The sequence below is a fragment of the Pseudophryne corroboree genome, chromosome 1, assembly GCF_028390025.1.
Source record: "Pseudophryne corroboree isolate aPseCor3 chromosome 1, aPseCor3.hap2, whole genome shotgun sequence".
NCBI classification, from domain to species: domain Eukaryota; kingdom Metazoa; phylum Chordata; class Amphibia; order Anura; family Myobatrachidae; genus Pseudophryne; species Pseudophryne corroboree.
Genome location: NC_086444.1, coordinates 1074758816 through 1074771318, shown reverse-complemented (window position 1 = coordinate 1074771318; position 12503 = coordinate 1074758816). Strand labels below are relative to the sequence as shown.

General features: G+C 45.4%; 1 protein-coding gene across 4 annotated transcripts in view; it reads right to left on the bottom strand.

The window, feature by feature from the left end:
• GUF1 (GTP binding elongation factor GUF1) overlaps window positions 1-12503 on the bottom strand; it is a 178148-nt gene that overhangs the window by 72739 nt on the left and 92906 nt on the right. For all 4 annotated transcript variants that reach the window (XM_063920983.1, XM_063920982.1, XM_063920981.1 and 1 more), the window contains 3 exons: window positions 7967-8115; window positions 2072-2152; window positions 157-234 (listed from right to left, as the gene is read on the bottom strand). In XM_063920983.1, coding sequence (XP_063777053.1) covers window positions 157-234; window positions 2072-2152; window positions 7967-8115 — 308 coding nt within the window. The remainder of the gene's footprint in view (window positions 1-156; window positions 235-2071; window positions 2153-7966; window positions 8116-12503) is intronic.

Here is a 12503-nt window from a genome sequence, read left to right as displayed (position 1 = left end):
GAGCTGCAGTATGTATTAAACTTAACTTAATGATAGCCTGCTCAGAGTTACACTTAATAGAAAGTACATGAATCCAGGTGGTGTTTATGGCTTTATCCACTGCTACTAGACTGAAGTATTAGTTTGATCATGGGTACGGTTGTGTAAGCTCTTTACCTTGTTTATGACAGGAATAATTGAAAGCTGCGCTTCAAAGGCGAGAAAGAAGTTTGCCACCGTCTGTGCCTGAATACCCTGCAGGAAAAGAAAAATGAGATATACTCAAATATTGAAATATAAAAATGCACTGATGCATCAAACCAGGTGAAACGGTAAATAACTTGCCCTCAAGTGTTTTAAACTACTGTAATTCAGTAATAATTTCAAAAGCGCTGCACAGTTTATGTGATTGCCGTCCTAGGATTCATATAAAAATAGCATTTTACTCTTTGTTATTTCAGGTGTATTTCCTAGTAAGATAATTTTTTTCTCAGCTCAAGAAATATCCAATTTATTTTGCAAAATGCTATGTAACAGAACAGGTGGCTTACCAAATGCGCACAGCCATTCTCCTCACAACTTATTTCCCCATTTTCTTCTGCAGAATTTAACAATTGCTTATCCTGCCTTATTGTTTTAATGGATTCTGGTACGGATTCAGGTTGGATGGCAGAACGCGATCCAACCACAAAAATTACAAAAAAAGATGCGGGTGCATGCGCAGCACCCGTCCTGTGCATGCATCCGCATTTTCTGTGAGGGCCCGCAGAAAATGCGATTGCCTCTGCCTGGCAATCAGGCAGAGGCGTTCACGGGGTGCAGAGGTGGGGGCGGCAACGCTTCGTTTGCTAGGCGTTTCCTAGGCGGAGACGAAGCGTTGTGGGGGCAGAGCCATGACGTGGGCATAATCGCGGTGGCTGCGTGATGTCATATGCAGCTGCTGCAATCGGAAAGATGGTGGCAGGTCTCCTGCGGACGCAGCTAAGCTGCGCCGGCAGGAGGCTACCCTAATTTCTACGATGAAGCCGAAATTGCGATGCAATCAAAATTGGGAGATGTATTGTAATATATGTATGGAGCTTACACAAGGATACCTTTTCTAGAGACTTGTATCCAATTGATACTTTTGTTTTTGAGTGTGAAATCATGTCACTCTTAGGGGAGAATTCAATTGCAGGCGAAGAGTGCGAGTTGCTGTGGCATTTGAACGCCAACAACAGCACCACATCTCGCACCACTTGCCCGACTGACCAAATTCCGAATTTGCACAAACTGCTTGCAATTCTATGCAAATTGCGTCTGTTGCCACTCTGATTTGGCTGGGTGAAGTTATCTGCCTATAATTGAATTCCCCCCCACATTGGTTAACAGACACAGTTAATTTAACCATGGCTTAATGGAAACATTATTTACTTTGATTGAATTTGATATTGTAAGTATGTTCTAAAGTGCTGGTAATCAGCGACAGTTGGGTGCAATGCAACATTGAGTGTATATGCATGAGCGCGGTATGCCTGACAGTTTCTATTCTACAATAGCGGTGCATATGCTTAGGATATTATGGGAGAGTAATGTAATTTTAATAGGAAAACCAGCCATGCTTGGCCATACTGCTTATTCGGGGGCGGTGGGTAGAAGAGGTTGTGAGTGGGTGTCACGTGTTGTGCAAGGTCAGCAGGGAGGCCTATTGATTAAACATGGGTGCTGTTGATTTAATGCTGGTGATGGTTCAGACGAGGTTGGTCTAGAAGGTTGAATCTTTGCTAAGTTTCCATGCAGCATGTACAGTCAACTCCAGAAACCAGACAAGACCAGCAGATAGTGAAATCTGCTATACCAGGTAGGAGAAGTGGGGCAGTCTGGCAACTGTCCCGGTTCTGGTTTTGGGTGAGTGCACTGCTCACTCAGGACTTTGTCCTCACTGAAAGGACACTTGGGAGGTATGTTCTTTAAGCTTGAAGAGTGCATGCCATACACCTCTAAGATAAAACATCACAGGTGCCCTGCAGTATTAACAAAAAGCTATGTTTGGTCCTCACATGTGTGATTGAAGACATACAGTATTTAAACATGGAAGTTGCATTAAAATTACCTCATTTGCATCAACCACCAGCAGGACACCTTGACAAGCAGATAGGGACCTTGAAACTTCATAGCTAAAATCTACATGACCCTACAGGAAAATAAACAACACATTAGGTCATATGGTAAGAACTGAATATTGGCTAAAAAGCATTACAACTTATTCAGTAGTTCCATTTTTTTAAACTTAGAGAATAAATACATTTTAAGTGCATTGTCAATGGCAGCTGGTATTGGGGCTGGTCAGATCCCCAGAGTAAAGATTGCTTAGTCTTTCCAAGTTATTGTGTAAGCCAGCGCTGCTGTATACCTTCCTTTTTTTTTTACTAGTTATAACTATTCATACTAAAATATAGCTAAGATTGTACCAAAGCACAACAAAACAGTACATTAACGAACAGAGCATTCATGAGGCAGGCAAAGGGGGTCGCTGGCTTATAGACCAGAAATATGTCATAGTAGGGACATGCTGTACAAAGACGGGAGTCATGTATACAACTGAATATATGGCGTATATGCTATAGGAAGTCAGAAACTCAATATATGAACTATATAGGAATATTGTAGGAAACAGAGAATTTACAAATCACCATTGTATGTTTCCCACAAGTGCAGTGGGGTGTAGTACGGTATGCCGGCGCTCGGGCTCCCGGCGACCAGCATACCGGCGCCGGGAGCCCGACTGCCGGCATACCGACAGCGTGGCGAGCGCAAAGGAGCCCCTTGCGGGCTCGCTGCGCTCGCCACGCTGCAGGCACGGCGGACTATTTTATTCTACCTCCAGGGGGGTCGTGGACCCCCACGAGGGAGAATAGTTGTCGGTATGCCGGGTGTCGGGATTCCGGCGCCGGTATACTGTGCGCCGGGATCCCGACATTCGGCATACAGAAGACCACCCGTGCAGTGATATCAAAGTTGTATTTGCCAGTTGTATCCGTTTTACAGGAAACATTAATGCAGTTCATTTATTTACTGTTACATATAAAGCAAGCCCCATTACTTGGAGAAATTCTATGAAGAAAAACAGATTAAAGAGCATTACACTGAAGTGCCAAAAGTCATGGGATAGCAGTATGTAAAGGTCATGGTAGGTGGCACCACATACTGTGACATTTTGGAAATGCCCAGACTTGCATCGGTTGTAATCTGACATCTCATGAGTCAGTTTGAACACTGGCTAGGCTGCTCATAACAAGGCGATGTGAATTATCTGAGTTTGTACAGAGAATGAGAGTGAGTGCCTGACAGATTGGACATTCCATTTCCGAAGTTGTGCAGACATTCAACATTCATCAATCTATGGTGTCACGTGTGTACTGTGAGTACCTCATGGAAGGCATTACCAACCATCGTGGACAGCGCAGTGGCTGACCATGGGTGCTTAATGATCATGAACAGCGTTGATGGCCAGAATTGTCCTTGGTAACAGACAAGCGACATTGGCACAAATCACATCCACATTCAATGCAGGAGGTACCATACGCGTATACAGCAGGTCAGTGCAGCGTTCTTTAGCTTCCATAGGATATGGGCGCAGAAGACCCGCAAGAGTTCCCCTGTTAACACTATGACACTGGACACAGAACCTAACCTGGGTTCATGGCGTCGCTAATTGGATCTTGGATAACTGCCAACATGTGGAGTAGTCCGTTGAGACACGGTTCCGGCTATTTTATTTATTTGAGAAGCAGATCTTTGGACCCGTATACCAGCTCAATTACACCCCTACAACAGACCTCCATTCAGCAGCATTTTTCTGTGGAGGTAACGGAGAACGGGACATCACAACCGTGACAGAGGTGTCTGCATACGGCACTTGGAGACGTGAACTCACAGAGCCTGAAAGTCGGGTAAAATATCAGCATAGCAGGCGCCAGCGAAGCGCCGTTCCCGCAGCCCGAGACCGTCTCACATGTCATTGAACTTTCCCGTATGACAACCATCGGTGCAAGCTACACGTAAGGCTCCAGCGTGGAGCTGTTTTCTTGCACAACATTGTCTTCTTTGCCAAGTGGTAACGTATTGAGGATACCCAATACATAACAACATATGAATATGCTACCTACTACATGGGTGTGAATTTAGCTGGTAATTTTTTATCCAATATATGGACTGATTTTTCATTAATTTTTCATTTTTATTTTTATATATTTTTTATTCTATTCTGTGCACAGAAGTTTATCTAAGATCCACCTCCTACAGTCAGGCAAGATATTTGTAAATGATTTTTATTTGGCCGGTCTGAAGTGTATTCTACATATATATTATTAAATAATAAAAAATATACATAATATAATAATTTATTTATTTGTTTTTCATTGAACTCTGAGCCATATCATAACATTTATAGCGCAGGAGGGTATTAGTTTGTTGTTCTAGTGTTACCGGGGACTGTAAAGTGCCGGTTCTTTTTGACTTGACTTACCCCAAGTCAAGTTTTCTCCTGCAGCTGGTTTATACACATATTGTAACATTTTTTGTATAGGAAATTCATTACCAGCAATACAACCATCCAAATATGGTAATGATATATTAGCGCCTGGTTACAGTTTTTTGCACGGTTCCGGCTATTTTGGGCTGATGAAAGGGTTCGGATGGGATGCAGACCCCATGTGTCACACTCGCGGCGCTGCGGTTGCCACGCTTACCGCTCCGGGTGCGCTGGGTCTCTCGGCGGTCGTCGCCCCCGGTGGGCTCCGGGTCGTCGCGTCTTGCTGGCGCTGCTTCCGGCCGGTTCCCGGGGTGTGGGCGCCGCCATTGCGCCCGGCATCCACAAGAGCGTGGTGAGCGGGTGACGTCATCGGCCCCTTCCGCCAATCGGGAGAAGGCGGGAAGTTCAAAGGCAGACGCCGTACAGAGCCCCAGCGCCTGAGTATCGTCTTTCCAATGATCACCAGTGCTAGCAGCGTTCAGCGTGTTCCCAAGCTGAACGTCTCCTGTGTTCCAGCGTTACAGAGTATCTTTCAGTGGGACATTCCCTGTGCTACCAGCATTACAGTGTATCACTCAGTGGAACCTTCCCTGTGCTACCAGCGTTACAGTGTATCACTCAGTGGAACCTTCCCTGTGCTACCAGCGTTACAGTGTATCACTCAGTGGAACCTTTCCTGTGCTACCAGCGTTACAGTGTATCACTCAGTGGAACCTTTCCTGTGCTACCAGCGTTACAGTGTATCACTCAGTGGAACCTTTCCTGTGCTACCAGCGTTACAGTGTATCACTCAGTGGAACCTTCCCTGTGCTACCAGCGTTACAGTGTATCTTTCAGTAGGACATTCTCTGCGTTACCAGCGTTGCAGTGTATCTCTCAGAGGGACACCTCTTGTGCTTCCAGTATTACAGGGTATCCCTAAGTGGAATGCCTCCCAAACTTCCAGAGTTACACTGAATCTCAAATCTTCATTCATCTCTTCAGCATCGCTCACAAGTTCTTCATTCTTCAGTGTGCTTTAACATCGTTCTCAAATCTTCATTCATCTCTTCGGCATCGCTCACAAGTTCTTCATTCTTCAGTGTGCTTTAACATCGTTCTCAAATCTTCATTCATTTCTTCAACATCGCTCACAAATTCTTCATTCTTCTGTGTACTTCAGCATCGCCCCCAAGCCTTGGCCACAACTAATTCTTTAGCATTATACGTCGGTTACAACAGCTAAGTTCTGCATGAGGAAAACCTACATCCGGCCATCCCTGCTCCGGCTCAGCTGTGGTTCCTCTTCCCGATCATCGGAAGAACCCCCGAGTTCTCAACACTCCCAACACAGGTCAGTGACACCATGAGGCCATGGACCCCAGTTGTCAACAAAGAACCGTGCATGCTGGTGGTGGTACCATAGGGGTAACTGCTACGTTGCAGTGTTTGGTGACCATTTGCAGCCCTTATGGACTTCATGTACCCCCACAACAATGGAATATTCCAGCAGGATAATGTAAAATGTCATTGGTCTCAAGTTGTCCAGAATTGGTTTGAGGAGCATTCTGGAGCATTCCGACAAATGGTTTGGCCACAAAGTTTGCCCAATATGAGCCCAATCCAGCATTTATGGGACGTGGTGGAGAGGTCCATTCACACCCAAGATCCTGCACCTCCAGATATCAGGGAGCCATGGGAAGCTATCCAGATAGCATGGGTCCACAGCTCTCCAGAGGTCTTCTGTCCACTTCTGGAATCGATGCCATGTCAAGTTGCTGTGCTTTGGTAGGCTAGAAGAGCTCCTTCACGATACTAGACATCTATCCCATGACTTTTATCACTTCAGTGCATGCTAGAAGATAAAGAGAAGGGTGGGCCAAGCGTAATAGAAGAGTGTGCTTAGTGGTGATCTTAAGGGTGGTAACAGGGCAATTCTATGCCCCATGTTGGGCCCACAGTCACCCGCTTCAGGACATGGGTGCCAGGTCGGAAGCAGCCTGATAGCTAAGCGTGTTCTATGGCAGCACCACTGAGCATCTCTACAGGCTGAACAGGTCTGTGCTACGTTAGCTCTGACTTTCGAGCAAGTGTAAAGGTTGATAGTGATGAAATTAAGATACTAATGATTGCATTTGATTGGTCACAACTTTGAAAAACATAACCCTTCACTCAAATATAGCAAAAGAGCAGCAGCAGTATATAATACAAGTTACTTTATACTGCAGGGAACCCTGGCTTGTCAGAAATAAACAACTAGATAAAGTAGAGAGCGCTCTCTACTTTATCTAGTTGTTTATTGTGAATAAGTACAGAATATTTATCTGGGAGCTGCTTGTCTTTTTTTAGAAACAATTTCTCTTATCCAGATTCATCTATCAATTGCGCCTGATTAGCTTTTTCTAAGGGAAATTACACTTTGGAGTTGCTATTTATTTGTCAGAAATAAAGACTGATTCATGCACAACTGGGGAATGGGAAGCCTGCACATACATCTGTAAGTCTATGTATAAGTATAGACATGAAAAAAATAGTCAAGAAGCAATTCTGATGCTCCAAGCAACTTGGGTACTTAATAGGTGCATAGTCTGGCTATTAACCTTAATATATTTCCACTGTGGGCTGTGATTTTTACCATTTTGTGTAGTGTCCATGAAGCCATGCCTCCAGTCACCATAGAGTCTAATTTCTGCCATGTAACATACAACAAATTAGCCTAGAGGTCAGATGTACACAGCCTTGGAGAGTGATAAAGTGAAGAGAGATAAACTACTAATCAGCCAATATGAGCCCAATCCAGCATTTATGGTGGTGGAGAGGTGCATTCGCACCCATGACAGTCAATAGCTGATTGGTTGGTACTTTATCTATCTCCACTTTATCGCTCTCCAAGGCTTAGTACATAGACCCAATGGGCGGAATTCAATTCCTTTCACCCCTTTCCACACCCGTTCTGTTACTGCTAATGGGTGTGGTAGAATCATTTCAGCTCGCTACCCCTGGGGTAACGAGAGCGCCCAACCCTTTATGCAGCTAAACCTGATTACAATGGGCGCGATAACGGGGATCACTTTAGAAAGGACATTGGGCGTGATATATCATTTGAATACCGCCCATTATGTCTTTTTAGATGACAACCACTGAACAGCAGGAATTATTTACGCTATGTTTCTGGGATTTCTACACATACTATAGGGGGGAGATGTATTAAGCCTTCTAAAGAGTGGAGAAAAGGGCAAGTGGAGAAGTTGCCCATGACAACCAATAATCTTCCAGATAGCATTTATCAAGTGCAGTCTATAAATAGATACAACTGATTGGTTGCTATGGGCAACATCTCCAATCTTCAGAAGGCTTGATTCATCTCCCCCGTACTCGACTATCTGTTTCTGGACAATAACTTTAATACGTGTACGAATTCCAGCAATATCTGATAGCTTACAATTCCAAAAATACAAATGACAAGAAGCAAAACCCGCATAGTAATAAACTTACCGGTGTATCAATTAGGTTTAGGAGATATCTTTTTCCTTCAAAAGTGTAAAAAAGTGATGCAGTCTGAGCCTTCACTGTGATTCCTCGCTCTCTCTCTACCTGCAGCTTATCCAGCACTTGCTTATTGGAGGATGCTTTCGGAATACAGCCTGAGAGACAGGAACAAGATGCATGCATGAATGTGGTTATGGATATAGTACACAATCTCTCCACATTAATCTAACAGCGGTCTCGCACCACTGCTCTGTCCTGCTCCTTACAGTATATAGCTCATAGATCAGGACTTCTTGGTCATCTCCATTCCCAGCCTTACATGATGACATTGGCCCTGTCTTCACATAATCACATGCATGAAGACAGATCATGGCCTCCCAGAAACTCAGCATACTCATCGCCTGAAATGCTCAGTCACCTGTGGTTAATCTGTGTATGTCAGCATTAGGAATAAACATCACTACATATAATAGGTGCTGTCAGCTCACATTATCTTGTGTAGCCAGAGTACTGGAACTAGGAATTTCTTTAACAAGCATCTCCTCTCTTTTGTATTTTCAGAACCAGCTCCCCCCAGCTACAGTTTTGGTCTCCCCTGGTCTCTTAGGGGTACATTTACTAAAATGTGGGTTTTTAGAAGTGGAGATATTGCCCATAGCAAACAATCAGATTCTAGCTATTATCTTCTAGAAGGTAGATAAATGAAAAGTACAATCTGATTGGTTGCTATGGGCAACATCTCCACTTCTAAAAATTCGCACTTTTGAAAATATAGCCCTTATGATGCATACACACAATGAGATATTGACTATCTTTGATTTTGACTATTCGTCGTATTCGATTTCCCCTGAACTCCCCCAGAAGCACCGATTTTGACTATCTGTACCTTCGATTTTGTCTATGTATGATTTTGACTAAACTTTGTACTAGATAGTATACAATATAGTCAAGATTGACTTGCCTGCACGTCTATCTTTCCTTGCGATACCGACCCCTGCGGGAGTGCGCATCGCTATCGCAGCTGCCTAACTGTGTGCGATTTGCAATCCTTGCGTTTTTTTACTATACAGTATAGTCAAAATCGCAAGGCTAAATGACTGCGTGTACACACCTTTAGACTGGATGCTAGTTACCATCACTGGCCAACATCGTTGTCACCATTGAGGTGTGACGAACTCATAGGCCCTGGGGGAGATTTAGCAAACCTTAAGGGGCAGATGTACTAAGCCTTGGAGAGAGATAAAAGTACCAGCCAACCAGTTCCGCATCCTCTAACATAGCAGTTAGGAGCTGATTGGCTGGTACTTTTGCTCTCTCCATGGATTCTTACATCTCCAAAACAGAAAGAGAAAGTACTAGCCAATCAGCTCCTAACTGTCATGTTACAGGCTCTATTTGAAAAAATAAGATTTTACTCACCGGTAAATCTATTTCTCGTAGTCCGTAGTGGATGCTGGGAAATCCGTAAGGACCATGGGGAATAGACGGGCTCCGCAGGAGACTGGGCACTCTAAAAGAAAGATTAGGTACTATCTGGTGTGCACTGGCTCCTCCCTCTATGCCCCTCCTCCAGACCTCAGTTAGGATACTGTGCCCGGAAGAGCTGACACAATAAGGAAGGATTTTGAATCCCGGGTAAGACTCATACCAGCCACACCGTATAACTCGTGATACTATACCCAGTTAACAGTATGAAATATAACTGAGCCTCTCAACAGATGGCTCAACAATAACCCTTTAGTTAGGCAATAACTATATATAAGTATTGCAGACAATCCGCACTTGGGATGGGCGCCCAGCATCCACTACGTACTACGAGAAATAGATTTACCGGTGAGTAAAATCTTATTTTCTCTGACGTCCTAGTGGATGCTGGGAACTCCGTAAGGACCATGGGGATTATACCAAAGCTCCCAAACGGGCGGGAGAGTGCGGATGACTCTGCAGCACCGAATGAGAGAACGCAAGGTCCTCCTCAGCCAGGGTATCAAATTTGTAGAATTTTGCAAACGTGTTTGCCCCTGACCAAGTTGCAGCTCGGCAAAGTTGTAAAGCCGAGACCCCTCGGGCAGCCGCCCAAGATGAGCCCACCTTCCTTGTGGAATGGGCTTTTACTGATTTAGGATGCGGCAATCCAGCCGCAGAATGCGCCAGCTGAATTGTGCTACAAATCCAGCGAGCAATAGTCTGCTTAGAAGCAGGGGCACCTATTTTGTTGGGTGCATACAGGATAAAAAACGAGTCAGTTTTCCTGACTCCAGCCGTCCTGGAAAAATAAATTTTTAAGGCCCTGACTACGTCCAGTAACTTGGAATCTTCCAAGTCCCTAGTAGCCGCAGGCACTACAATAGGTTGGTTCAAGTGAAAAGCTGATACCACCTTAGAGAGAAACTGGGGACGAGTCCTCAATTCTGCCCTATCCATATGGAAAATCAGATAAGGGCTTTTACATGACAAAGCCGCCAATTCTGACACACGCCTGGCCGAAGCCAAGGCCAATAACATGACCACTTTCCACGTGAGATATTTCAGATCCACAGTTTTAAGTGGCTCAAACCAATGTGATTTCAGGAAACTCAACACCACGTTGAGATCCCACGGTGCCACAGGAGGCACAAAAGGGGGCTGAATATGTAGCACTGAATATGTAGCACTGGTTTGCAGTTACTTCTTTCCTGGCTTTTATCAGCGTAGGAATGACTTCCTCCGGAATGCCCTTTTGCTTTAGGATCCGGAATTCAACCGCCATGCCGTCCAACGCAGCCGCGGTAAGTCTTGGAACAGACAGGGCCCCTGCTGTAGCAGATCCTGTCTGAGCGGTAGAGGCCATGGGTCCTCTGATATTATTTCTTGAAGTTCTGGGTACCAAGCTCTTCTTGGCCCATCCGGAACCACGAGTATCGTTCTTACTCCTCGTTTTCTTATTATTCTCAGTACCTTTGGTATGAGAGGCAGAGGAGGGAATACATAAACTGACTGGTACACCCACGGTGTCACTAGAGCGTCCACAGCTATTGCCTGAGGGTCCCTTGACCTGGCGCAATATCTATTTTTTTGTTTAGGCGGGACGCCATCATGTCCACCTGTGGCCTTTCCCAACGGTTTACCAACATTTGGAAGACTTCTGGATGAAGTCCCCACTCTCCCGGGTGTCGGTCGTGTCTGCTGAGGAAGTCTGCTTCCCAGTTGTCCACTCCCGGAATGAACACTGCTGACAGTGCTAAGACGTGATTTTCCGCCCATCGGAGAATCCTTGTGGCTTCTGCCATCGCCATCCTGCTTCTTGTGCCGCCCTGTCGGTTTACATGGGCGACTGCCGTGATGTTGTCTGATTGGATCAGTACCGGCTGGTTTTGAAGCAGAGGCCTTGCCAGACTTAGGGCATTGTAAATGGCCCTCAGTTCCAGAATATTTATGTGTAGGGACGACTCCTGACTTGACCAAAGTCCTTGGAAATTTCTTCCCTGTGTGACTGCCCCCCAGCCTCGAAGGCTGGCATCCGTGGTTACCAGGACCCAGTCCTGTATGCCGAATCTGCGGCCCTCTTGAAGATGAGCACTCTGCAGCCACCACAGTAGAGATAACCCTGTCTCCAAGGACCAGGGTATCAGCCGATGCATCTGAAGATGCGATCCCGACCACTTGTCCAAGAGGTCCCACTAAAAGGTTCTTGTATGGAACCTGCCGAATGGAATTTTGCTTCGTAAGAAGCTACCATTTTTCCCAGGACTCGTGTGCAGTGATGCACCGATACCTGTTTTGGTTTCAGGAGGTCTCTGACTAGAGATGACAGCTCCTTGGCTTTCTCCTGAGGGAGAAACACTTTTTTCTGTTCTGTGTCCAGAACCATCCCCAGGAACAGTAGGCGTGTGGTAGGAACCAGCTGTGACTTTGGAATGTATAGAATCCATCCGTGCTGTTGTAGCACTTCCCGAGATAGTGCTACTCCGACCAACAACTGCTCCTTGGACCTCGCCTTTATAAGGAGATCGTCCAAGTATGGGATAATTAAAACTCCCTTTTTTCGAAGGAGTATCATCATTTCTGCCATTACCTTGGTAAAGACCCTCGGTGCCGTGGACAGTCCAAACGGCAGTGTTTGGAATTGGTAATGGCAATCCTGTACCACAAATCTGAGGTACTCCTGGTGAGGATGGTAAATGGGGACATGTAGGTAAGCATCCTTGATGTCCAGGGATACCATGTAATCCCCCTCCTCCAGGCTTGCAATAACCGCCCTGAGCGATTCCATCTTGAACTTGAATTTTTTTATGTATGTGTTCAAGGATTTAAAATTTAAAAACGGGTCTCACCGAACCGTCCGGTTTTGGTACCACAAACAGTGTGGAATAGTAACCCCGTCCTTGTTGAAGTAGGGGCACCTTGACTATCACCTGCTGGGAATACAGCTTGTGAATTGCCTCTAGCACAGCCTCCCTGCCTGAGGGAGTTGTCGGCAAGGCAGATTTGAGGAAACGGCGGGGGGGAGACGCCTCGAATTCCAGCTTGTACCCCTGAGATACTACTTGAAGGATCCAGGGAT